At 37.4% G+C, this 27,911-nt stretch overlaps 1 protein-coding gene across 3 annotated transcripts in view; it reads left to right on the top strand.

The window, feature by feature from the left end:
* The window catches only part of CNTLN (centlein), a 218,735-nt gene that overhangs the window by 119,225 nt on the left and 71,599 nt on the right, over window positions 1-27,911 (top strand). For all 3 annotated transcript variants that reach the window (XM_060762424.2, XM_067464370.1, XM_067464369.1), the window contains 5 exons: window positions 3,105-3,196; window positions 11,711-12,252; window positions 14,784-14,937; window positions 17,704-17,776; window positions 19,314-19,534. In XM_060762424.2, the coding sequence (XP_060618407.2) occupies window positions 3,105-3,196; window positions 11,711-12,252; window positions 14,784-14,937; window positions 17,704-17,776; window positions 19,314-19,534 (1,082 nt within the window). The remainder of the gene's footprint in view (window positions 1-3,104; window positions 3,197-11,710; window positions 12,253-14,783; window positions 14,938-17,703; window positions 17,777-19,313; window positions 19,535-27,911) is intronic.

Below are 27,911 nucleotides of genomic sequence, written 5' to 3'. Positions count from 1 at the left end.
AGGAGATTAGCTAAATGTACCAGATGAAGCAGGATGCTGTCCACAAAAGCTTATGCCAATTAAGATCTGTTAGATCAGGATCTTCTTAGGATGCTGTGCTGTCATATCTTCTAGTTGTGGTAGTGGTTGTCCTTTTAAGAAGTGTGTATAAGGAAATATCCAACTCAACCCCAGTGGCACAGCAAACCACTTGGTGCCAAGGCACAGTTTTATCTCCTTCATGGTAAGATTAGTCACTTTTTGACCATGTGCTAAGAAACTACCAGGCAAATTGACAGTGCTCACACCAGGCAGTTTTCTCTCTTATCTCTGTGATCAGTACTAACAATACTGGCAGAGGTTTCCACTCCCACTCAAATGAATTAAGAAAACACCATGTTCGTAGTCCTCAGGTTACATTGGGATTCTTAATTCTCATGGTAGGCCCACTGATATATAGCCAGTGTGGTTTATTGGCTTAATTATTGAGATAGGACACTGGGAGACCATGGTGCAAATCGCACAGGATGACCATAAGCAAGTCGCACCTGCAGGCAAAAGCACTCTGCCACTGAACAAATTTTGCCAAGAAAACCCAATTGATAGGACCACCTTAGTGTCACCATAAGTCAGAAATGACTTGAGGGCACACTACTCCAAAGAACCATTGAATCACTTGTGCAATGCTGTATCAAAACTTACACAAATTCCATTGTTTCAGTGGGTCAGCTTTAGTTGAGATAGGATTCAGGACAGAGTAATTCATTTTTCATTTTCTCCTTTAGTTGTACAATGTGAAACTTTAGAATGAACCAGTTTTCGCTCATGGAAATGAATGGTTTAACAGATGCATTCCTCTTTCTCATATAGTGAATTCTGAGATTTTAATATGCTGTATTATGGGCTAGGAGATGATACAAAAATACTGTAAATAAATGAAAATATTGTGAGACTATTTCAATTTCTTTTGATTGTTTTAGTATGGATAAAGAACATTGTCTCTTAGATACAGTAGTTATAATTCATATATCTAATCATGTTGTGGACTAACATGGAGTGCTTTGATCATTTTATTATTAAAAACTATAAAACAAATCCCACAAAAGTAAATGTTGATGTAAAAGCTACAGTTGACATTCAAATGAGTGAATATTTAGAAAAAGATGAAAAGCTTCTATGTATTACCTTTGCATGTTACTTAGAGGAAGTAGAAAATGTATGCAGTACCACTGTGCTAAGGGACTGCGCTTGGAACTAACATGGGAGATAATAGATTAATATCAAGGTAAAGGTACATATTCCCTAGTTGCACAATTTTACTTTTTTCAGCTTCTATTATCTATAGAGTAGTGCTCCATTTATTTCATGAATGCAGAAGTTTTAATTGGCTATGACATGTTCCAAAGACAAAAGAAAGATCTAATTCACTCTAACAAACTTGTTAGTCACTATTTATTCCAAGAGGATTGCTAACCTACAGAGAGTAGAATGCTTTTCTTCTGCTTCTGCTTTGTTTGTGATTTGAAAGTTTGTGACTGACCTACTGTGTCCACTTGTAAGAACAATGTAAAAACAAACCCACATGATAGATATTATTCTTTGAGGAGGAATAACTTGTTTACACTAAAAATGTGTATTCACATTTGAGCAGCTTGGCTGCAATTCATTATTTTTATATAGCATTTGAAATTTTCAAGTGTGTTTTGGTTTAGGGCTATAATCTGTTTCACACACATGTTGTATGTATCCAAAAACACTTGGATCCTTTATATTTGAGCTGATGTACTTATGGTGACTGACTAATTAATATGTGACCTGAACCCTTACAAATATGGCAGCAAGGAGAGCTGAAAGAGTTATCTGATGAACTTGATATTGCCAATTCAGAGATGCAAGGTATAATTAGATGCCATTGTTGTGCTGTTTCACATTTCTCATGTGACTCCCCATGCAATATTCAACATACAATAGAGTGTTGCTTATCCAACATAAACAGGCCGGTAGAACATAGGATAAGCTAAAATGTTGGATAATAAGGAGGGACTGAGGAAAAGCCTATTAAACATCAAATTGTGTTATGATTTTACAAATTAAGCACCAAAACATCATGTTTTACAACAAATCATCAGAAAAAGCAGTTCAATACATGGTAACGTTATGTAGTAATTACTGTATTTAAGAATTCAGCACCAAAACATCGCAATGTATTGAAAAGCTCTGGATCCAGGCAGGAGGCAGACTGCATTGGATAATATAGAACGTTGGATGAGTGAAGGTTGGATAAGCAAGACTCTACTGTATACAATATTCACAAATAATGTTAACGGAATTGTGCGATGAAAAGTGTTGCATCTGCTCTACAGAAACAGGACAATAGTTTTTTTATCAAATGATTTCTGGTCCAGATGGAGACTACATTGTGTTTGTAAATAGTAAGTTCTACATTAAAAATCCAGTGGGGGGCAAATCTGAGGCTAAAGTGGGCAGGAGGAGCAAACAAAGAAAATGATGGATACTATGTGTTGTTGCTCTTCAGAGGGGGATAGGGGATCATGGGTCACTGGTTGGTTGTGAGAGTTTCTAATTGCTATGAATCTCCCAACATTTCAGTAAAATGACATGCGTGACTTATTCTGTTAAGCACCTAATCTTTCACCTTTCAAAAAAGAGAGTTTAAAGTTCCGTCCACCCTAATTCTGTTTCTGTTTGCTTTGTTCACCAATCACTCTGATCCTCCTGGCAGGGGATAAGACCCAGAGAACAAAACTGCTAGTGACTGTGTAGATAAAAAGACGATGAATTTGACTTTTATGGCACAGAGGGAATAGTCTATAAAAGAACGGAGATGGGAATAAAAGTGTAGCATCTTTAACCCGCAGATCTATTGTACCTTTGAAAAGCTTGTACTGGGGGGGAAAACATGGTGATGCTACAAGGAGTAATAATTATATAGTATAAGACTTTAAAAAGAGGTCACCCATTTGAAACTGACCAAACGACTTGACAAGAACATAGACCACATTTTTCATAATTGGGAAACTAATGAACCCATTTTGTTAAAATGCATTAGTATTGTTTTACTAGGATATTACATGTCACAATGTATTATTTATTCCCACTTCCAGAGCTCCTCTTTAGACTTGGTGAAGAGGATGGGGTCAAGAGCAGTACTCCAAAGAAGAATGTGAAAGAAATATCAGTACAGACATTACAGAAGGTACTCTAATCTGTAATATATTGAGCCCAGCAAGTTAAATCTCAATTTCACTGTAAGGGATCATATGTTAAAAGACAGAACTGATGAATGTAAGCCATGTGTTCTTTTTTTAATTATCTCTCATAATTCAAAATAACCCCAACTGCCAAAATTGTGTCAGAAATCAATGTTCATAGAATACGAATAAACACACATATATGTCTCCTGTAGGTTGAGAGGAAATTTTAAAATATGTTTAAAGAGAGGGCAAGGAGCTGAGAAAATCTAGAAATGCTCTCAATGCAAATAGAAGCATATCTTGTTTTTTAAACAGTTTTTATTTTTTGTAAGCTTCAGGTTGCTCTTACATGATATAACACATAGAAAATTACATCTCCTAATGATATCTCCAGCAAAGGCTCCAGCAAAGGATCACCGCCTTGTCGTGGCACTGGAGCTTGAGCACCTCAATGATGTCATGAGCGAAACCGTGAAGGGCCACCCAAGACGGGACGGTCGTGGCAGAGAGGTCAGACCAAGCGTGATCCCTGGGGAAGGCAATGGCAAACCACCCCAGTATCTTTGCCAAGAAAACTAAATGTACCAGTACAACCAGAGATATGTCGGTATGCCATTGGAAGATGGGACTCCCAGGTCGGAAGATGGCCAAAATGCTACTGGGGAGGAGCAGAGGATAAGTTCAACTAGCCCCAGATGTGATGACGCAGCTAGCTCAAAGCCGAAAGGAAGGCTAGCGGCCGACGGTACTGGAGGTGAACGACGAACCCGTTGCTCTAAAGATCAACACATCATAGGAACCTGGAATGTAAGATCTATGAGCCAGGGCAAATTGGATGTTGTTATTGGTGAGATGTCAAGACTAAAGATAGACATTCTGGGGGTCAGCGAACTGAAATGGACTGGAATGGGCCACTTCACATCAGATGACCACCAGATCTGCTACTGCGGATAAGAGGAACATCGAAGAAATGCAGTAGCCTTCATAATTAATAAGAAATTCGCTAAAGCAGTGCTTGGATATAACCCAAAAAATGACAGAATGATCTCAATTCGAGTGCAAGGAAAGCCTTTCAACATCACAGTGATCCAAATATACGCCCCAACCACAGCTGCTGAAGAAGCAGAAGTAGATCACTTCTATGAGGATCTGCAGGACCTACTGGATAATACACCAAAAAGAGACATTATTTTCATTACAGGAGACTGGAATGCCAAGGTAGGAAGTCAAATGACAACTGGGATCACAGGCAAGCATGGTCTAGGAGAACAAAATGAAGCGGGACGCAGGCTGATAGAATTTTGCCAGGAAAACTCGCTGTGTATAATGAATACTCTATTCCAACAACCTAAAAGACGGCTTTATACATGGACCTCACCAGATGGTCAACACCGAAATCAGATTGACTACATCCTTTGCAGCCAAAGGTGGCGGACATCCATCCAGTCGGTGAAAACAAGACCTGGGGCTGACTGTAGCTCAGATCACGAACTTCTTATTGCACAATTTAGAATAAAACTAAAGAGATCAGGAAAAATACACAGACCACTTAGATATGATCTCGCTAACATTCCTAGCGAATATACAGTGGAAGTGAAGAACAGATTTGAAGGATTAGATTTAGTAAACAGAGTCCCAGAAGAACTATGGACAGAAGTCCACGACATTGTTCAGGAGGCGGCAACAAAGTACTTCCCAAAGAAAAAGAAAACGAAGAAGGCAAAATGGTTGTCTGCTGAGACACTGGAAGTAGCCCAAGAAAGGAGGAAAGCAAAAGGAAACAGTGATAAGGGAGATATGCCCAGTTAAATGCGCAATTCCAGAGGTTAGCCAGAAGAGATAAGGAACTATTTTTAAATAAGCAATGCATGGAAGTGGAAGAAGACAACAGAATAGGAAGGACAAGAGAACTCTTTCAGAAAATTAGAAACATTGGAGGTAAATTTCAGGCAAAAATTGGTATGATAAGAAACAAATTTATTTATTTATTTATTTGCTTCATTTTTATACCGCATTTTTCAGCCCTTAACAGGCGACTCAATGCGGTTTACAGTGCAATTAAAACACAACAATGCAACAACAGGATCGACGACGTCGATCCACAACAATTAACAATCAGACAGGACAAATCAACAAACAACATATATAATGCCTCAGTTGAAATCAGATCCGTTCTCATAGTCGTTGTGCCGTTCCTATGTTCCATTTACCGTCTTCCTTGATTAGTTGCATTGCTTAGCCAAACGCTTGTTCGTAAAGCCAGGTCTTGACCATTCTCCGAAACGTCAGCAACGAAGGTGCCTGTCTGATGTCTGCCGGCAAGGCATTCCATAGCCGAGGGGCCACCACTGAGAAGGCCCTGTCTCTCGTCCCCGCCAAGCGCGCCTGTGACGCAGGCGGGATCGAGAGCAGGGCAAAGACAAAGATGACAGGGACCTAACAGAAGCTGAAGAGATCAAGAGAAGGTGGCGAGACTATACAGAAGATCTGTATAGGAAGGGTAATAATATTGAGGATAGTTTTGACGGTGTGGAGAATGAATTAGAACCAGACATCCTGAGGAGTGAGGTTGAATGGGCCTTGAGAAGCATTGCTAACAACAAGGCAGCAGGAGACGGCGGGATCCCAGCTGAACTGTTTAAAATCTTAAAAGATGATGCTGTGAAGGTGATGCATGCCATATGCCAGCAAATATGGAAAACAAAAGAATGGCCATCAGACTGGAAAAAATCAACTTATATCCCCATACCAAAAAAGGGAAATGCGAAAGACTGCTCAAACTTCTGTACAGTGGCCCTTATATCTCATGCCAGTAAGGTAATGCTCAAGATCCTGCAAGGAAGACTCCAGCAATACATGGAGCGAGAGACCAGATTGCCAATATCCGCTGGATAATGGAGAAAGGCAGGGAGTGTCAGAAAAACCTCTACTTTTGCTTCATTGACTATTCTAAAGCCTTTGACTGTGTGGATCATAATAAATTGTGGCAAGTTCTTGGTGGGATGGGCATACCAAGCCACCTTGTCTCTCTCCTGAGGAATCTGTACAAGGACCAAGTAGCAACAGTCAGAACTGACCACGGAACAACAGACTGGTTCAAGATTGGGAAAGGCGTACGGCAAGGCTGCATACTCTCACCCAACCTTTTTAATGTGTATGCAGAACACATCTTGCGATGTGCGGGGCTTGATGAATGTAAAGCTGGGGTGAAAATTGCTGGAAGAAACATTAACAACCTCAGATATGCAGATGACACCACTCTGATGGCCGAAAGCGAGGAGGAGCTGAGGAGCCTTCTAATCAAGGTGAAAGAAGAAAGCGCAAAAGCCGGGTTGCAGCTAAACATAAAAAAAACGAAGATTATGGCAACAAGAATGATTGACAACTGGAAAATAGAGGGAGAAAATGTGGAGGCCGTGACAGACTTTGTATTTCTAGGAGCAAAGATGACTGCAGATGCAGACTGTGGCCAGGAAATCAGGAGATGCTTACTTCTTGGGAGGAGAGCAATGTCCAATCTCGATAAAATAGTAAAGAGTAGAGACATCAGACTGGCAGCAAAGATCCGCATAGTCAAAGCCATGGTATTCCCTATAGTAACCTACGGATGTGAGAGCTGGACCTTAGGGAAGGCTGAGCGAAGGAAGATAGATGCTTTTGAGCTGTGGTGCTGGAGGAAAGTTCTGAGAGTGCCTTGGACTGCAAGAAGATCCAACCAGTCCATCCTCCAGGAAATAAAGCCCGACTGCTCACTGGAGGGAAGGATACTAGAGACAAAGTTGAAGTACTTTGGCCACATCATGAGGAGACAGCAAAGCCTAGAGAAGACAATTATGCTGGGGAAAGTAGAAGGAAAAAGGAAGAGGGGCCGGCCAAGGGCAAGATGGATGGATGGCATCCTTGAAGTGACTGGACTGACCTTGAAGGAGCTGGGGGTGGCGATGGCCGACAGGGAGCTCTGGCATGGGCTGGTCCATGAGGTCACGAAGAGTCGGAGACGATGGAACGAGTGAACAACAACAACAATGATATCTGCTTCAAACAATTAATCCAAATGTGTATATGTATACACACATCCATGAGAAATGACTATATGGTACCAAATAGCATTGGCTATATTGCACAGTATTATTGGTTCACTGTCTATATAATGTTGCCACTATTTCTCTAATTCATAACCATGTGTGGGTGTATGGTAACCACATGTGTGGCAAAAGAACCACTGATATAATGTGATATACATAAATGAGTGGAAATCATAAAAAATTACCAACCGCCAGGTGCCACCAAAAGGGAGTCTTCCCTTTGTTTCTATATCTGATTCACTGTTAAGGCATTGCCTCCTTCTAGATCAGTGGTTCCCAATGTGTTCATATAATTTTGACTCATTTCTGTTTATGCAGACTGAAGTATGAAATCACTCCTGCTTGTTCCAACTTGCATGTGTTACTGCTCTATGTTTGGTTTCATTCAGATCAGTGACATACAAAAAACAAAACAAAACCCCAAGGTGGGACATTACCCAGGTTGGGTTGTTCTTATTCTTACACAATCTAAGCATTTTTGGCTGTAAGCATACAGTGTGGCATAAAAGTTTGGGAAAACAGTACATTATTTTTTTGCATTTTATACTACAATTTGCCCTCAATTTTCAGGATTGATTTTTGTGGATTTGATTAATATATTCTTTCTAGAAGCTTCTAGGTCCTCCTCCAGTGACATCTGATAATAGATTTGTCATGGAGTACCTAGAGAATCTAACACACACAAAAAATGGAGGGCCCATTCTATACTGTTACAAGATTATTTGAACAAGTGCTAGGAAAGGTGAATGTCCAAGAAAAGAATTGCAAAGATATTTTCAGTCTCCTTGACCCAACTTTCTATGTCATATTGTTTCCTTTCTACAATAGTTCTGTTTGCTACCAGCTCTCTGTGACTGTTTTCTACCATATTGTTTTCTTTTTTTCTGAAAAAATATCTTTGACAGGGACTTCTTTTTATTACTCCTAACTATCTTTTTAGTAGTTGAAATTTTACTTTTTGAATCATGCTTAAACTGAGTAGGCAAGATTTTGTGTGACTTAATATCAGTATAGCTGTGTCCATTTATCTTATATTTGTGAATTAGCTTGTAGGAAGTACAGTAATTTAGAGCAGATGATGTGATTGCATATACTTCTAACACTTGCCATATGGTCAGGTAATGAAGGCTGTCATCTCGTTATTACTGAATGACAAACATCATGTTAAAGTAATAACACAGAACAGGAAATGCTCACATTCATTTATCTTAAGGTAGAGTGAGTAATTAAAATAATTTGAGCGATACAGTAGAGGATGTCACACCTATCATCTGTATTTCAGAGTAATTTTGTTTGCCAGGTACACTCTAATTTCTATCTCTGTGGATATAAGGTGTTATCATGAGACCATGGGGTATAAACCTTGAAGACATTCATTGTTTCCTTTCAGCTACTATAAATGGCTTAGCTCTCCACTAAATGAAGAAGTATCTATTTTGCTAAACTAAAAGGCATCAAGCATCTTTCCAAGAGATTTACGATGCAAGCTAATTTGAAGTAAATTACTGTCCGAAAAGTCTCAGCATTAGTATAGAAAAGCCAAATGACAGTATTTTGGAAGGGGATACAGGGTTTCCATGTCAATCTCTTGCTGTAAAACAACAAAGCATCCTTTGTACAATAATATATTTTATTTTATTTCATTTATTTAGATTTTTGGAATATAAAAAATTTCTGCTAAATAAAATTTGTCAGTCTCTATGGTGGTAAAAGTCTTTTTATTGTTGTTACTAGCCATAACATGTGTACATTGCTTGTTGTCTTCCACAAATATAGATGGTTGGATTATGATGTGAAGTAATTATGGCTAAGAACTGGACCAATCCCATTCAGAAACTACTTGGATTGAAGTATAGTCACCCCACCACATTTTCAGTTTTGACTTTTGAGTATTTAATTATTCACAGATTTGATTTAAAAGTGTTCTCTCTAGGGACTTCATCACATGAAGTTGCCAAACGCGGGCAACAGTGGGGGAATTCGCCAGGCAGCATGGCGAATCCATCACCCTGAATCACACGCAGCACAGCCTTCTCCATCACATGGAGAAAACAATGCTGTCCAGCTTCCCAATGTACTCACCTCATTGCTGGCAATGAGAACATGGGAAACCTCCCATGTTCTCCTTGCCTCTTCTTAGGACGCATTCAGCACAGTTTGTGGATGGAGCCTTGCTGGAAGTATCTGTAAGTCGTTTGATGGGATACAATGGGCTCTGTCCCTGAACTCTGTTGGATGTGTCCTATGACAGGTAAAAAAAGCCTGTGTGATGAAGTGGTAGGTCCTCTACTGTGACACGATAGTCAATGTCCTCCAGTCAAGCTGGAAAATATTCACAGAGAATACCTCTCTAAGAATCTCTAGGTCCTCCAGTGAAATCTATGGTCAGCTTCCAGTAGAAGGTGATCATAGAGTCATGCGGGAAGACCTACAAATTCCTGGAGAGGTGTTTTCTCTTGGATAAGAAAAATAGCAATTATTTTATTTGCAGTTTTTCATTTTCTTTGAGGGTCTGTGTTTCTAAACCCAGTGAATGTCAAAGTGTGACTGTATTCTTATTACAGTTGGACACAGTGTTCTTTTTGAGCTGCCTAGGAATAACAAATAGTCAACATAACATTCTGGATTGATCATGGCAAGTGCCATTTAAATCTTTATCTTAATGAAAAAACTTGGACATATATTAGGGATATAAAACTATCACAATATTTCTTATTCTCTGTGTGAGAGGGTCTCCTGTCATATCAAAACATTATGAGAGCTTTTGCATATTTTTTGATATTTATTTTAGATTTCTGCCAAAATTTTGTTTGCATCTGTTGTTTGTGCTAATATATGTTCTGCAAAAAAATGTATTAATGCAAAGTCCAGGACATTCCACAAACATATTTTTTCGCAAACACAGTGTTTTAATGCAAACAAATGTTTTTGGCAGAAAAGTTTTAAAATGTATGTAGGGGGAGGGGACATGCAAAGTCCTATGTGAAGAAACCATATTAAAAATGTTGTGTCTGAGAATAAAATAAGCAAAGATTTACTTCTTCAATTAATATATGTATTTTTCTTTGATTTTTTTATTTTTTTATTCGACAGCTTAATGATCAAATGTCAGAATATGTAAAATCACGAATTTTAAACTTGTGTCTTACATTTAATCATTGTTATGTGTTATTTTAATATGTTTTTTGTAAAAATATGTTTTAGTACCTGTATTTTAAAGGAGATTTTTAGATGATTGTGTGATTTAGCAATGTTCTAGCACGCCTCGAGCCATGAAAAGAGGTGGGGAAGAAATAAAATTACTATTATTATTATGTAGAAAACCTTACGCCATGTAGCTTCTGGAATCATTCTTTAAATGTGTCTGAGCAATGACAGTTTCTAATAGGATGTATAACAAGTGTGTTGAGAAAAGTCAATTTGATGCTCTTTATTTTCTTAAGCTTTTAAACACTGTATGTCCTAGGATTTACTCATAAAGTCTGGTTTCTTTTTCACTGTCAAAACTGATCATTTTTTAGGTTCTTGTGGGTTTTTTCGGGCTATAGAGCCATGTTCTAGAGGCATTTCTCCTGACGTTTCGCCTGCATCTATGGCAAGCATCCTCAGAGGTAGAGGTCTGTTGGAATTAGGACAATGGGTTCCCTAATTCCAACAGACCTCTACCTCTGAGGATGCTTGCCATAGATGCAGGCGAAACGTCAGGAGAAATGCCTCTAGAACATGGCTCTATAGCCCGAAAAAACCCACAAGAACCTAGTGATTCCAGCCATGAAAGCCTTCGACAATACATTGATCATTTTTTATTTCAAGAAGGAATTGCTTTTAGCCCAACAACGTTTGGGCCCTTATTTCCCTTTAAATATATGTTCTTGTGACAATTTGATGGTCACAAGATTGATTCTAGCAACATGCAAATGGAATTTTGTCTGTCATCTACAGTCAGCTCTGTGTTTCAAAAACACATGTGTGCTGTTTATCAGGTCTTAGAGTTGTTTTGGTCATCTCTCATCACATGCTAGCACCCCTACATTAGAACCGAATTTCATAATGCATAGTATTTTATGCATCTACATAAAAATAACTTAAATTATAAATATTTATTGTGAAAGCATAGCTGAGTCCTTAATTAAGGGTCAGAATGTCCTGCTTAGTGTCTTACCATTTAGATGTCGGTGTCACTTTGTCGAGGATTTTAACTTCTTTTACCATCTGCCCTTTGTGTAACAGATGTATTATTGCAGTCCAAATGTATTCCTATACACTACCTTGAAATTATTTTTCAATTAGATACTTTAAGTAGCTTTTGTCCTTGTACTGAATCTAATTTTATTTTACTAAAGTGTGTAGAATGTTAAGACATAATGGACAGATTGACTGCTTTTTAAAAGGTTAAAAATCAAATATGTTTTCTTCACTCATAATATCTAGGTTTCACAACTGGAAAGAAGACTAAAGGGGTTTGAGAAAGAATCGGGAAGATTGAAGGAAGTCAATCAAGGGTTAAGTAAGGACAAAAGTGATCTAAAAGCACTGCTTAAACAGTGCAGAGATGAAGCCGAGACCAGAGAGAAGAAGTTGGAGATGCTACTGGAAAAGATCACAGAAATAAAGGAGGACAAAGCAAACCTTCAAGTAATGATAGATGGGTTGGAGAGAGAGGTCACCTCTCTGAAGAGGCAAGTGGCAGAAACAAACTCATTGAGAAAGGAAAAGGAAGATCTGCTGAGTCAAGTGAAGCAATTGCAGAGTTCACTGGACAGAGCAACGATCTCTGGCTCTAGGGCCACAGTGGAAACATCCTGCGAGAAATGTAGATGTAAGAATGCAACTGCCAAAGTTAAGTTGAAAACAGGGAAGAAAAAAAGCCTACTGGAATATCACCAGTCTCTTCTCAATCAGTCCATCAAGGTTATGAGCGGTGTATTTGAGAACTTCAGTAAGGACGGCTGGGAGGATATGAGTGAAAGCAGGTACAGCTCTCATTAACTTAGCTCTGTAGAGGGGACACTCTGCATATGTAAAGCACTAGCAAATAGAGATTGAATTTCAACTACTGTCGATTTGGTATTCAGAAAAAAGACTGTCAGACCCTTTGAAATATCTTGGGAGGTCTTGTTCTGAGTTTATTGACTGAAATTTGCATGCAAAATTAGCCACAACTGCATGAGTATTTGAATAGATGCCAGGAAACCCAAAAGAAGGCAATGCTTGATTTCTTCCAGTGATGCTATTTTCATGCAGTCATGAGGCTTGAAATTGACAGTTTGGCAGGTTGATTTAATTTGCTGGCCCTTTGCATATTCACCACTGACAGCTAAGGATTCCCAGACAAGCCTACGAAGTCGGTTTAGTTATCTTGTGACATGCCGACCCGGGAGGAGAAACATTTTTCCCCCTTAATTTAGTTAGATAAATTTTGAATGACCCATTTCAGCTTGCAACCAGATGTCTACAAGCTGTTTAACGTCCTTTAAATTAAGGACCATCCACACTAATTATATCATGTATGTTTTATGTGTAGTCATTGTACTAACTTTAATTGAATGATGGCTGAAAATTAGTTTTGTAAAGGTAAGTATAACTGCATAGGGGCATAGATGCAAAGTCCTCAGCAAACACCATTTTCAAGACTGAAAAGATGCTGCTCTCGAGTATATCTATAGGCTAAGGTTGGAAAGTTCCTAAAAATTGTTTTAATTTTATTCATATAACCCAGATAGAAGTATAGATACTATCCAAATTTCAGATCTCTGCTGAGCTTCAGAATAATATCTGCATACCTGGATAATATTTTTTTCTGAGAGAATGTAGCTCCTATATGGAGAAAGAAAATCTTAATGATGTTCTGAATTTGAACCATGACCTGCTTTGCATGTTATTCAAGCTGAGTTGTTCAGTAATTTAATCGGTATGACATTATTATTGGTCAAATGGCTGAATGTAACTGGTTTAAAGTCTGCTGAAACAGTATTGGCTTAGACAGAGTATGCAGGAAACACTACCCCGGTAGGGAGTTATTTATTAGGATGGGCACATGTGACAGAATCCAACTGATTTCCATCTAGTGATGAAAGGTTCACAATAATGAAAAAAGAGGGAACAATTTACGATTCCAGCCCCACAACCCCTTCTGCCTTCCCAAATCTCCTTCTAAACTGTGGTGAACATTCTGAAGCTGACTTGGTTGATTCACAACCTGCAAAGAGAGGCGACAGTACTCCCGCCTCTATTTTGTTGACAGAAGCCTTCCATCACCAGAGAGAAACCAATTGTATTTCCCCCATTATCTTTATACATTTTTGAGGAAATTTATTTTGGATGCAATTTGTTGTCCTAGAACTGTTTTGATTTTTGTGAATTTCAATTTTGTTTTGCCTCATAAAAAAACTAAAGTGGTTAGTTTCATGTTGTCCAAAGGAAATACCTATGTTGGCAGTTTCCCTGTGACATTTCAGATACACAGGCTACACTGATCATTGTAGAGGACTCTTATTGCCACTTCCATTTAATAATATATGTATGGCTCATTATGATAATTCATAAGAACAGCAGTAGAGCTGAACATAATTGGCATCCTAATGGCTACAAATGTAGTGTTGTCTCAGAGCACATCTACATGGGCCAAATACCCTGGATCAGCTCTGTGGAAGTCCACAAGACCTGCCACTGTGCTGCTGTAGTGTAGGTGGGGGAGGCCACACCATTCCGTGGGGCCAAATCTGGTACTTCCTTGCTGGATGGCCACCATACCATTGTCATCTTAATATCCACTACTTTTCTCCTTCCCTCCTCCAAGTTGAACTGGCACTTTTGCAAGCATCAGCAAAGGTCATGAGTAATGACCAGGAGCACTTTCGAGCTCTGTGGTTGCCACTATAATGACAGCATGATGATGATGATCATAAGTGCCATCCCCTGTCCCTGGACTGCAAAAGTGCATGGTTGCTGTGTAGTGCCAGGAAAGCTCTAAAACATTACTCTACTTTGACTAAAATTGTCTAAGACCAATATTACACATTTATCAGTGAAAACATATTTTACAATTATGAATACCCCTATTTAAAGTCAAATGATTTCTTGGAATTTTCTCAGTAAGACTATTTCTTCAAGAAAACAAAACACAGAAGAATCACTTTATTCTAGTTTTTAAATGTATTTACAACATCCAAGACTCAATAATGTAAGAAATAATAGCAGCTGTTAGAAATGCTTATTATTATTATTTCCCTTCTTGAACTTTATTTAAGTAGGAGAGATTCTAAAAGGGATCAAAATAAAGTTAATTAAATACCCACTATTAGTTAAAAATGCATCCTTTTCCCTCTGAATTCCAGGTGATTGCATGACTGTTTTGTGTCAGGTGCACCAAATGTACACTTTAGCTTTTTGCAGATCATTGTGTAACTGCTTTATTTACTTCTTTATTATACAGTATGGAAATCATTAAACTCAAGATTAGTCAGTCTCTTTTTGTTTCCAAATATGTATATTCCCTTCTTAGTGACTCTGAAATATCAACCTCTGAAAATCAGAGGACAAACGCAGCACAGAATATTCCAGTGTTGAACAAAAATGATCATCAGGAGCACAATAAGATGGAAGATAAAGAAGTGGTTCCAGATAGTATGCATTTAGAAAGCAAGTGTCATAAAAAGGTACACAATTTATTATGCAGTTCTTTTTCATTTATTTACAAATGTTTAATATTAATGGTAACTAAATACAATAATAACTTGCATACCAGGAGATGTGGTGTCTTGACCTAAGTTTGGGATGGGGATATTCATCACTGAAATGGGCTTCAGTGAGCCAAAACTAGGTCAGAAAATGGGCAGGAGTCACAAATAGCTTCCAGTTGCAACAACTAGATTTTGCACCGTTTTAAAGAAATTTGGGGAACACTTGAATGCTTTGAATATTCCAGGCATGTGTCACCATATTTTGATAAAACCTAGTATTTGAAAAAAGGCCAAGGATACTGAAAAATGCCCAGGAGAATGGAAAAGATTCCAATCTTGGTCTAAAGTGACTCAAATGATAGATTTTATAATCTCTTTTTCTAATGTGGCCAGTGAAGGATACAGTCTAAAAAGTATGCCATAAGGCAGTGGGGCAGTTTTTTGCTCTTCTTTAATAACTATTGAATAACTGATTTAAAGTGAGTTACTAAAGGTACTCTGAATGGAAGCATTTTTTCTACTTGAATCTCGTTAAAGTGAAACTTCATGGTAAAATCTTTATAAATGTTTTATCTATGGGTTTGCTTTTGAAGACAATTCAATAATAATAGCAAATGCAAAGTTTGACTGGGACAAAAAGGACTGGGATAAAGTTTTGACATGTAAGTCTGGCCCTGGAGGACCTGCACTGATTGCTGATTTGTTTTGGGATCAGAATTAAAGTATTGGGTTTAAATCAGTGATGCTTAACCTGTGGGCTGCCGGCCGCCAGTGGGTAGCGAGGACAAAAAGCTGGTCCGCGAGCCTCCTTCCTCTTTATTTATTTTATTTTATTTATTTTATTTCCGCTCCTTTTGCGCCGCCTGCCACTCCTTCCCTGTTGCTGACCATGGCATATGTTCTGTATTACAAATTAGAGCTTATGTGGTCTACCCAATGCAGTTTTCTGAATCAGCACTCCAAAACAAATCTAAAGCTGACAAAAAACTGATTCGTAACCCTTTTGGTACTAATGTGGGAGAGTGGTCCCTGGTCAAAAAAAAGTTGAGAACCACTGGTTTAAACTATAAAACTCAGAAAGGCCTGTGACACCAACATCCCATATGAGTACATATTTACAGTGTCTCAAAAGAATACACATACCACTGACATTATCACTTTTTCATTGTCAGACAAAAATGTATTTGTTTTTCCAAGAATCCAGACATTAGATATGGATCAATTACTGTGTTTTTTCATTTTGTTTGGTGGCGTTAATACTAGGTTTTGAACAGGGCAAAGTATAATATTGGGTGTTTAATTTCTGTATTGTGGATAAACACTTATTATATTGCATTTAGATTGTGTTCTTAGTGTGTTATGTAGCCTCTGATTATTTCGTTATACTCTTGCAGATTTTTTATGCTTTTCTAAAAAAATCCTGAAACCGTTTTTGCAGTTGGCATTAAAGCATACGTTTAATAATATATATGTAAATGAAAGTCCTCTCAATATCAAGATTATTTTTACTGGCTTGTACTTTTTGACCATTGTGATCAGCTCCAAAGAACTTACAAAGATAAGATCTGTGGAAGTGTCAAGATATTTCTTAATTTTATTGAGACCAATTACCTGTCTCTTGACACGAATTAATGTAGACATGGCCGATTCTCCCCAGATATGAACATAGGCCTCATTACCAGTGAAATAACAGAGTGACATGCAATTTTAGCATGATGCTTAGTAATTCTTTTGCTGTTTAACATCTAATATTACCAAAGGACCATGCTTGGTATTTTATGGTACCAGGATGTCGTGCCATTCCAGCAGCATCTATTAAAATGATCCATATGATTGTATTAAGGACAATGACCTTTTATCAAGTCAATATAGTTTCTAGCATGCAATGATAATAGAATATTAGAGAATCAAGCTACAGAATATATGGCTGCTATATTGCTCTGCTAAAACATAGTTGCATCCTAAAGCAAATTTAAGGAACATGTAGTCATTAAATATATATATCATGTAATGTGACACATGCCGTTTTCCTATGGTGCAGCCTTTAATGTGCTTTTTGGTCTAACAGGTCTTAGGCTCAGGTTATGCCACCTGGCAAATATGACAACCCTTTTAGAAATAACTGTGAAAACTGTTCAATTGACAGCCATCTCTGTGTTATCACTCACAATATGGCTTTGGTGGTTTTCACAATGTCACCATGATTTCTCCTTATATCTGTGTGAAAATCTGTTGTGTGAACATTTGGTATATGTGATTACATGATTTGTACAGCTTTCCCATGCTTTTGTTTGTATATGACAATGTTAATCTAAAGTCTATTAAGCACAACTCTTCAATTCCAGCCCCAAATAATACTGTGCTACTTCTGCAATCCACAATAGATTAGAAGGTGTTTAGAAAATGTATTTTTTCAGTATGTTCAAATATTTCTTAGTCTGTATCTCAAAACATATCAATTTATACTATGGTAGATAGAATTGAATTATTGGCCAGTGAGTGTGCCCAGAACTTGCACTCCACAAAGCACTATTATTTTAATCTCATTTTGATGAGGTCAAGACTGTTGAGCTCAACAATCAACAGTCTAATGTACTCACAAAGTTCAAGAAGTGAAGAAGAAAGAGTAATTTTAAAGTGTTACTCTTGATGCACAAAAGAGAATTTCCATTTTAAAACATCAACTTCCCTATGTGTATTTGCATGTGATAGTTCTATGAACAAGGTTTTCTCTGCTTGTAGCCAAGCCCAGGGGCTGAAGTTGATCCTTTCCAAAGGAAGAAGCCCCTAGATCCAGCACCCATCTCTAGTAAAGGTAAGAACTTAATAAAGCTAGGAAACTAGTTGCTAATAGCAAAATTAAAATTTTGCATTTGTGCATGCCTTTTCCTGTGGTGAAGTCTTTAATGCAAGATTAATGTCTGTTTCATAGATCTCTTTCTCAGTTTTGATTATATTTGTCAAAATGAATTGCAGCATTTATAAATATAATATAGATATGACATTTAAAGTATTTATAAATGTAGAATAGATGCACCACACATACATGGGATGAAAATAAAACAAATATAGGCAGCCCCTGAGTTATAAACACCTTAGTTACAAACAACTCATTGTTAAGAATGGGGATAAAACAACAGGAAGTGAGATATATCTATCCCTAGTAACTCCTGGAAGAGTTAACATGGGGAAAAGGTATCTTCGCTAAAGCTTTCTCACCAATCCTTGTTTCCATAAGCCATTTTTCCCCAAATTCAATTATCACAGGGATAGAAAGTGAGGTGAAATTTTCTGAACAGGGGCACAGACAGCAAAACAAACTCCACAGTGGTGTTAACCCTTCCCTTTGCTATCCAAAGCTAAAAATTATACATTTTTGGCTGGTTAAAAATTGACCTGATCTGATTTACAAACAAATTCACCTTTTGAACAAAGTTGGACTGCCAGAAATGATCACAAAAACATTTTTCTTGGGAAAAGTTGTTTTCAGATATGCACACATTTTGAAAATGTGTATGAATCTTTGTTCAAACCCCTGCAAATTTTCAAGTGGAATTTAAGAATTCCAAATGCAGAATGATAGGAATGGAGTGCAATCAATTGCCCAGATCATGTTGGTTAGTTCCAGCCAGCATCAATACAGTGAATGAATTGCTGAATGGTGGGTCAATACCTAGGTCAATACCATTGTTTCAGTAGAATTACACTAGTAGAAACTCACAGTAGGATTTAGTCCAATATTAGAAAAAATAGAAAACGTGAAAGTGAATTTGGTTTAGTCAACCATTCATACATCTATCTTAATCCCATCTATAAAAGAAAGATACAACACTTAATTGAGTTGAGCAGTGTATTAATAATCTTATTTTTCTCCATGACAACATCCTAACTGAGAGGTTGCCAAAAGAAGTAAAGCATCCATTGAAGTGCCTGCTTTCTTTTTTATGTTTGCTTTATTGTGAGCTGGGAACACAGTCATTATATTCTAGAGCAGCATGTTCATAAGTTTCCAGTAAAACCTTATGTGATCTCTTGATCTGTTTTCTCTACAATATTCCCATATGCTTTCACATTTGCAATGAAGATTATTTCAAAAGGTAGCCTTTTCAACATAGAAGACAATGTTAAAGAAGTGTATCAGTTGTGTAGAACAATCTAGTTTATGCCCAACTGCATGAAAAAGAAAAAAAGGTGATGTATAGTTAACATTACATTGCACTAGCTAGAAAAAGAAGCCAGAGCACCCCTAGCTTTTACAGAACATTTTGTTGAGCCAAGAAAAAGAACCAATTACTTCAAAGTTTAATGAAATGTGTCAAATTAATTTGTTGATCATTGTAACCAATGTATAGTCAACCGAGAGAAGAGGAGAGGTATCGCCATCCAGAAGTCTGGTTGCTCCACTTCACTCTGGGGACGGATTTCATCGTTACAGCAGCAAATCGGTATTCTGCAGAATGTAAAAAGGACGGCAGTATCATCTCTCAAAAAGTGCAGAGAAAACAATAAAAAGCTAACATCTCAGCTCCATGAAACCAAACAAAGGCTTGACACCAGCAAGCAAACTGTTCAGGTAAAGACTTATTCTACAGTTGCTATGGAAGAAATCAAAAGTTTTCTGGCAAAATTAATGGCAAATATAGGTCTGTCAGTCATAGCTGGATTGAATCTTCCTCTCGTGCTGTTAATTTGAAATTGCACACAATATGTTCTTTTTTTGAATATTTGTGAAGAAAGCAAATGGACACAGAACATCTGGTTGCAGGACTTCCTTTTGTATTTCAGCCTATAGTACCTTTGTTTGTTCTTTAAGGTAGTGAAATTAGTGATTGTATTGTGGTATTCCCTGTAAACAATTTTAGGAGCTATTGCTCTATTTGGGAGGCTTATGGTGTCTAATATTGCAGTTGACTGCAGAATATTGTCCTAGCCTGGGAAACAAAGGAAGGCTGGAATTGTAACTTCCATACTACTCTGTCATCCAGTCTAATGACTCTTTTCTCCTTGACTTAAGAGGCAAGTGTTTGTCTCTTTCTGTTTGTCTCCTCTATTGGCACAGGTTAGCTTGACCACCATGTACTTAATCTACTTTGCAGTGGAGGAATATTAGCTCTTGCAGTAGAGTAATCTGGTATTTATGTACATCTGTTTTGATAGGAAAATGTTCTGTATTGGCAGGAACTACCAGGATAAGTTGATGTTAGGAGGAGGAGAAGATAAATGAAAAATTGTTTACAATACTTGGTTGTAGGGGGATTGTGCTAGTAACTAGAACAGAGCTTTCCAAACATTTCATGTTGGTGACATACTTTTTAGACATGCATCATTTCGTAACACAGTAATTCAGTTTTACCAGCAAACCGGAAGGTAAATGGACCTCTTATAAGAGATGTGGACACATATGTAAATTGGGATAATGAAATGATGGGGACATGGCATATCTCATCAAAACCTATCATTTCTATTCTAAGAAATGTATGATTTATTGCCTATTTCACATAGACTCGATGCATTCACATGATGCACCTACACACTGCAACTGACACACCTATGTGTCACGACACACTGTTTGGAAAGCTTTGAACTAGAAGTTCATCTTGAGTGTTTGTGATCATTGGGTCTACCTCAGCTAGGTCTGCATTCTAAATGAAACTCTGAAGCTATGGATTTTAAATTGACATTTTATAGGAATGGGTCATTTTAATGTGTGTTTTAATCTTATGTTTGTGTTTAATGTATGTGTTTTAAATTGTTTTATGTTTTGTGTTATTTATTTATTTACTGTATTTGTACCCCTATCCTTCTCCATCCCGAAGGGGACTAAAGACAGCTTACACATAGACAACTATTCAATGCCTTAAGAACAACATACAATTATAATACTCATTTAAATTGAATTAAAAATTAAAACACATTAAAACATTTAAAAACATTACATCTGCTATTAAAACCATGCCATCCGCAATTGTATTCCGGAGCCATTCCAGTAGTCATTTCACATATTTTAACTCTGTGTTGAACCCCACCTTGAATCTTGGAGATAGGTGAGTAGGAAAAATAATAATAACAATAACAACACTAAACATAGGAGCAACATAGGATAAATATTCTGATTCATAACAAAATAAGTACCTCCTTAGATAACCAGGCCCAAGCTACGTAGGACTATAAATGGTAAGGCTGACACTTTGAGTTGCATCCAGAATTGGTAACCAATGCATATCTGTCAGTACGAGAGTAACATGTTGCAGGTGAGCAGTTGTCTGTAGGCAGACTGAATCTGGGCCAGTCCATTTTGAAACAGAATAGTATTGTTCATTCCTTCTTCCGCTTATTATCAAACTTTTGGGAAGATGATTTTTGAGACAATAGTGGTACTCGTGGTGATATCAGAAACTACAATTAATACAATTTATTTTCTTTCTAGCTTTGTAGATAGGTTTTAAAAAAGATACATTAGGCACAGGATACTTAAAAAAAACTCATGTTCTTCAAGCGAAAGAAAAATTCTCAAAATGATTGCCAGAATCCAGCCAAATATCTCCACAAGTTAAGTGCCAATTCTGGTTTCTTCTCAGCATCCAATTTTAATTTTCTGCTTTCATCTAGTTATGCTTAAGGTGCTCTATTAGTGCTACCAAAGGGGAAATCTATAGTTGAAGCAGAGAGTTCGGCTACCTTCCAATAAAAATTAAGGAAGTATAATGTCTCTGCAGTCACTACAGGGAACATATGCATTTTAGAGAGAGCACTGTGTTTCTGAAAAACCAAGTGCTGAGCATGAAACCGTTCTGCCCACTGATGTTAAGGTGTTAAGTTCATAGACAGATATTTCCATGTACTACCATTCTTTTATGATACGGCTTTACTCTTATGGTTTTCCTTAGCAATTTTGTAAAGGATTTAGGTGATATTTGGCATCTGTTTATTACAAAAATGGATAATGAAGAAATAAAGTGAGATTGGAATGATCCCAGCAGGTTTAAAATTGTAACTGTTAGTAACATTGAAAAAACATGCTCTCAAATGATACGACTATATTTGATTTACTTCCACTTACCTGCATAATTGTAACTTGGCTAGAGTTAATTTTTGTACCTAATTCATGACCCACAATTAATTGTGATACAATAGCTCTACAACTGAAAATATTAACATGAAACATATAGACAAGATAACCCTGTTTACTAAATAGAACTGAAGAAAGAGCTCCATTAACTGACACAGATGTTCAGGCATTTCATGCTTTATCATAATTCTCATAGGCTCTGGCAGTATAAAATCAGCTCTAGATTTAAGATATAAATGTTCCAGATGTTCATTTTGAGACAGATTATACATTTCCTGCAACACGAGGATTGGCAGGTGCCTCTTCGTTTCCTGGATGGCTATATTGACATATATAATGCATGCACACAACCATGCACACACAATGACTGTGCCTGTAACTTTCATATAATTCGTATGTGGGATTCAGCTCTCCTTTTAGCTGTGCAAGCTGGTAGAATTTCAGAGTCCATATTGCAATGAAAGCCATATGCCCCATATTTTTTCGCAATCTTACTGTAGCGTGACTGCACATTTGGGGCTTGGTCTGGAGTATCAGAGACTCATCATAAGTACTGAAGCAAGACCTTCTGTTTGTGAGCAAAGTAGTTAGGCTGTGCCATCAGCGAATAGAAATAACAGCTGGAGTTGTTACTTAATGTAGAAGTGATGGGATCTGATATTTCAGGAGTTCCTTAGAAAAATATCTTGGAAGAATTATTGGCAAAATTCAGGGAAACTCTTTTCAAAAGCTTGTTTTTTTCCTGCACCCCCTGTGTCTAATGGCAGTGCTGAAATTTCCATCAGCAGATGTCTGCTCAGATTAAGACAGTCTCTGCTATATGTTCACGTAATGACAATTATACATGGGTAAGATATAACATTTGCACAGCAAAAACACGTAGCGACGCAAGGGATGCAGGATTCAGTGCAAAACTGCTGTACTGTGATTTAAATCAGTAATTACTGCCTTTTAAAGGTAGCGACCCAATTACCAAGTCCCCCCTATTCACACTTACCCAGAATCCCTTGCTTCAGTTCCCCTAGTGCTCTAGAAGTGGCAACATAGGAGTAATTCCATTGTTTTATAGGTTGCCTTTGACATCTGAAAAGGACTCAGTTAGTTAAGCAAGCCTTCTCCATTCAAAGAGGTCGGGATTCAAAAAAGGGAACAGACTTGCAACCCACCAGGCAACTGTTTGCAACTCCTCTGGGCAGCACTACACAAAGGCTGCAAAGCAGTTCTGTAGGAACATTACTCCAGATTTGTAACTGTTCTTTCTTTTTAAAGCCACTGCTTGGTGTTACTATATTTCAGCCTAAAGAATTCCTATAGTAGCATTTTAAAATCCACTGCAGGCATTATTGAACAGTTCCACTAGTGTAGTAATTTGTAAAGGATACTTTTTTTCATGCCTGATGCTTTTTGCACCTAACTTTGAAGCTTTACATTTCATAACTCTGGTTGTTTAAGCAAGTAAACTTTTGCTTTAAGTGAGCATATCTTTAAAAGAGACTGCCTTACTTGTGTTACAAACAGTCACCTGAGTTTTACAACAGCAAGGTGCAGTATAATAATTGCTTTTATCCTTTTGCCACTTTATCGCAAGCGAATGCCACTGAGTTGTTGAGATTTTCTCATATATTAGGGTGATGAAGACACAAGACCCAAAATAAAGTGATTCAGATGTAGGCCATAGGTAAGCATTTATGAGCAAGTCTTGATTTCAAAAGTTTGCATTGCGGATTTTAGTTGAGTATGGGCTATACCTGTTATTTGCTGCCACTGAGTTGGTAGGCTAGTTTTAGGCTAGTCAGTTGACCTGACTGGTTTCCATGTCTGCTTGATGTGGAATTTTCTTTCAGATCAATCTAAGGCAGTGGCACATAACCTGTGGCCCTTCAGGTATTTTGGACTTCAGGTCCCAGAATTCCTGACCACTGGACTAGCTACAATGGATTTCTGGGGTTTGGAGTTCCAAACAGGACCACAGGTTGAACACCACCATTTAAGATGATCCAGTGGTGTCTTGCTTTGCTTATGGTATAAAGCTCAACCATCTGAAGCTCTTTGTCCTGAGGCTTTTTAGTACTTCACCCTCTCTGCTTCTGCAAGAGAGTACTTTATTAATATAGTGCTTCTCTTTTGTGTAGTGCTAAGTGGACATCTTTTGGTTTCAACTTGGGAACTTAACTGGAAGACTTATTTGTGGGAGTGGCTCCATTTTAACTTTATGAGTTAACCCTCCCCTCACTACCCTAAGCCTGCCCTGTACACCCCCGACCCTTTTTCCTTCTTTCCCCCTTTTTCCCCTTTTTTCTTTTCTCTCTTTCTTTCTCTCTCCTCCCCCTCCCCCTTTTTACCCCAAAACCCTTACCTATTACCCCAAGATACCCTCCTGACAAGTTTTTATCTGATTATAATTATCAAAATACACTCAATAATTTTTTTTAAAAAAAAACTTCATGAGTCTAGTTAGTAATTGTTCTCATGTTTGGCATACAAAATGTTAAAAGTAAGGATCATGATAAAGTGAGAGTTTTTCTTCCCATAGATTTGTGTTTCTGAGATCAAGCAAAATGCCTTTTATGTTCTACTGATCTCTAAAGCAGATTTGCTATTTAAAAATACTTCAATTATTAATGAACTTACATAGGCTGCATGTTGGAAATGTACCCTATTCATAAATTAAAGCAGTTGGTTGGCATGAATCAGACTTGTCTGAGGGCTGATATTATATTCATTGTAATGCAAACTGAACATTGCTAGATGCTAAAAGGGTATAATGTGGTAAGGCAAGTGAATTACATTGAAAAGAAGAGTGCTAGTATTCAACCATGGATAGTGTTCCCAGAAAACAAAGGAAGTCCTCTATGGCTTTTCCTTGTAAAAGGTAACAAGCATAATTCAGTAAAGTTCAATAGCAGTTGTCTGGGAGAGTTACAATGGGAGTTAAGTATGTTATACCATTGTGTATTTAAATAGTGGGAGCTTTTAATTGTGTAAATTAAGTCACATTGTGTCTTGTTTAATCAGGCCACATATATAGTCCTGTAACTGATCCATCTTGGGTCCTATACCAGGATATAATTGAAACAAATACATCTAAATAAGTAAGTAGGTAAGCAAACAAATAAATAAATTTCATAGTTTGTGCTTTATGTTTTAATATGGCATTACAATATCATAGCTGTGTTGCAAATTTTCATTTGTGCTTTGTTATACCCAAAAGCCCCCGATTTTCTTATACTTATTTTATTGATAGTAATCTATAGCAGCGCTTCTCTAGTGTATTGCTCTCCATATGTTGTTAACTACAATTACCATGATAACTATTCTTGGAGCCAGATGAATTAGACTGGTAGAATTATAGTTCAAAATGTCTATAGGTCACCATAAAGGGAGTGGGGGGTGGGGAGTTACACCCAATGTTGCCAGTTCCCATGTAGCATTTAAACAGTAGCCTGATTTTTGGATTATGGTAGCACATTTTAGCTTGTGCAGCAATACTTCCTTACCTCCCTTCCCCCTTGAAACCCTCTGTACCCCTCATAAACCTCCTTCAGGTTTTGAATTCAGGTGACTGCTGGTGTGTATTCCACTTGGCCTTTCTACTTTTCAGGGGTGAAAAAGGCTCTCTGTGTCTAGAACCTCTGCGATACCTTTATGGATAACACACATTTAATAATTTTCTTTTTCTAGAGAGAAAGTGGTTTTCCATGTCCTAAGTAAAAGTAGTCGTTAAGTAACAATCATCTGGCTTTACATACAACTCCTAGTTACAAATGGAGATGAGACAACAGGAAGTGGTAGGAAATCTATCTCTAGGAAGGGAAATTCCCTCTTCTAAGATCATGGGGAAAAGGGGCCTCCATTGAAACTTTATAACCAATCCTTGTTTCCACAACAACCCAATATATTCAAAATCCAGTTGTTACAGGGACAGACAGTGAGGTGAAATCTTCTGAACAGGGGCACAGACCCTTCCCTATGCTAGCCAAAAGTGCAATAAATAAATAAATAAATAAATAAGGCTGGAGTTAAACTTTAAAAATGTACCTATTCTGATGTACATACCAATTTAACTTAAGAACAAGCTGACAGAACCTGTCTTGTTCATAACCCAGTGACTACCTGTAATATTATAAAATAGAAGCTTTGGAGCAATATGTAGATTTACGTCATCCATTGATTCAGTGGTAATAGGAATTAAAACCATTACAAAGGCTTGTGATTGTTTTAACTCCTATTTTACTATAAGAGTAAATTTTCCATAAGATAGCTTGGCTACATGTGGTATTCTAATCACATATGTTAGACCCAACTGATGTTCTTCTATTGATAGATTTTCCAATAATTTTCTACTGTCTGCACGTATCATGTCTCCAGATCTGCTGATGAAGGTCCCTCAAACCTATGGAACAAAGAGGAGATCTCATTGAACATTGTCACTTTTCTCATTACATTCTATTGACCAATGGACACTTTTCACTATAACTTATTGCTGAGGAGATTGTTTAGCAAAAGTACAAAATGTGAAAATGCTTTACCATCTTATTTGGTTTTATTTCCTTCTTTGCTTTGGTTATATATTTTTATTATGAATATGAAAACATATTGGCCAATGTAGGCACAATTTGACACTTGAATTCAAGATTCTCAGAAACTAGAGGAAATAGTTTTATTGTTTTTTTCCATTTGCATGTTGAGACTCAATACATTTCCTATCATCTTTTATTGACTGTTTGAAGAGGCCTTGTGTTATTGCATGCAGTACAGAAGAGAAATAGGGTGGGTAAAACCTAGCAGAAACTCTGGTCAGTGAACATAAAGCTTTTAAAAAAACAACAACTTACATTCAACAGCCAATAAATGAGTCTCACAAATTTCAAAAAGTAGACCAGGCATACTGAGGTTTCTCTAAGTATTCTCTATAGCTGAACTATGCCCACATGTCAGTATATATTGCAGGACAGGAAGTACCAGCCCCTCATTTCCAGCACAAGTACTCAAAAATCAGTAATAAAAATGAAGCATGATTATAAGCACTTCAGGACTGTAGGGTTCAACTATTTCCTCCAAACAGCTTATGACATTTTGCCATAGGTTCTAACTGCATTTTAGAATGAATGTTTAAAAAGGGAAATGTGACTATATTTAGTGTATGCCTGCCTGGATTGTATTGTTCTTGTTTATCTATATATCACCATCCTTGTACATGGTGATTTACGAATAAAGCAACCCAAATATTGGGTCATGCCAAGAGTGTACAATCTAAACTATATGCACAAACAGCCCTCCATATCACTAAATTCTGCATCAGTGGATACAACCATTCACAGCTTGAAAATATTCCAAAAAGAAAATTCCAAAAGGGAAACCTTGATTTTGGTGTTTTATATACGAGACACCATTTTAATATGCCATTGTATATAATGGGACATGAGCATCCACAGATTTTGGTATCAATGGGGGATCCTGAAACAAAACCCCAGGGACCCATCCAAGATGGGGTGGGGGAAGGAAGGAGTAATAAAAATATGAAAATATACAGTGCAATTGTAAAATGTGTTATCCAGATAAAATAAAGAAATACAATACAATATAAAGCAAGGTAGTGCAGTCCGGCTGTATGATATCCTTAGAGACTGCTACAGAGCAAAGCATAATCCCACTTATGAAGCCATCTAAACTAGTGATTGACACATATTATAATATTACAAAGTGTTACACAAATATAAAGGTTTCATACTACAAAGTTATATCTACTGTAAGATGCATTGTTTTATATCTGCCAGTTAAAAATGCTTTTTAAAGCAGCCATGTCCACAGTCCAACCTGAGGGCTAATTACAGCCCCGGTTTAAAATTCCACTGGCCCTCCCTCTCCAGGGCTCCCTCCC

Source organism: Anolis sagrei, chromosome 2 (genome assembly GCF_037176765.1).
Source record: "Anolis sagrei isolate rAnoSag1 chromosome 2, rAnoSag1.mat, whole genome shotgun sequence".
NCBI lineage: Eukaryota > Metazoa > Chordata > Lepidosauria > Squamata > Dactyloidae > Anolis > Anolis sagrei.
This window is presented reverse-complemented; position numbering and strand designations above follow the sequence as displayed.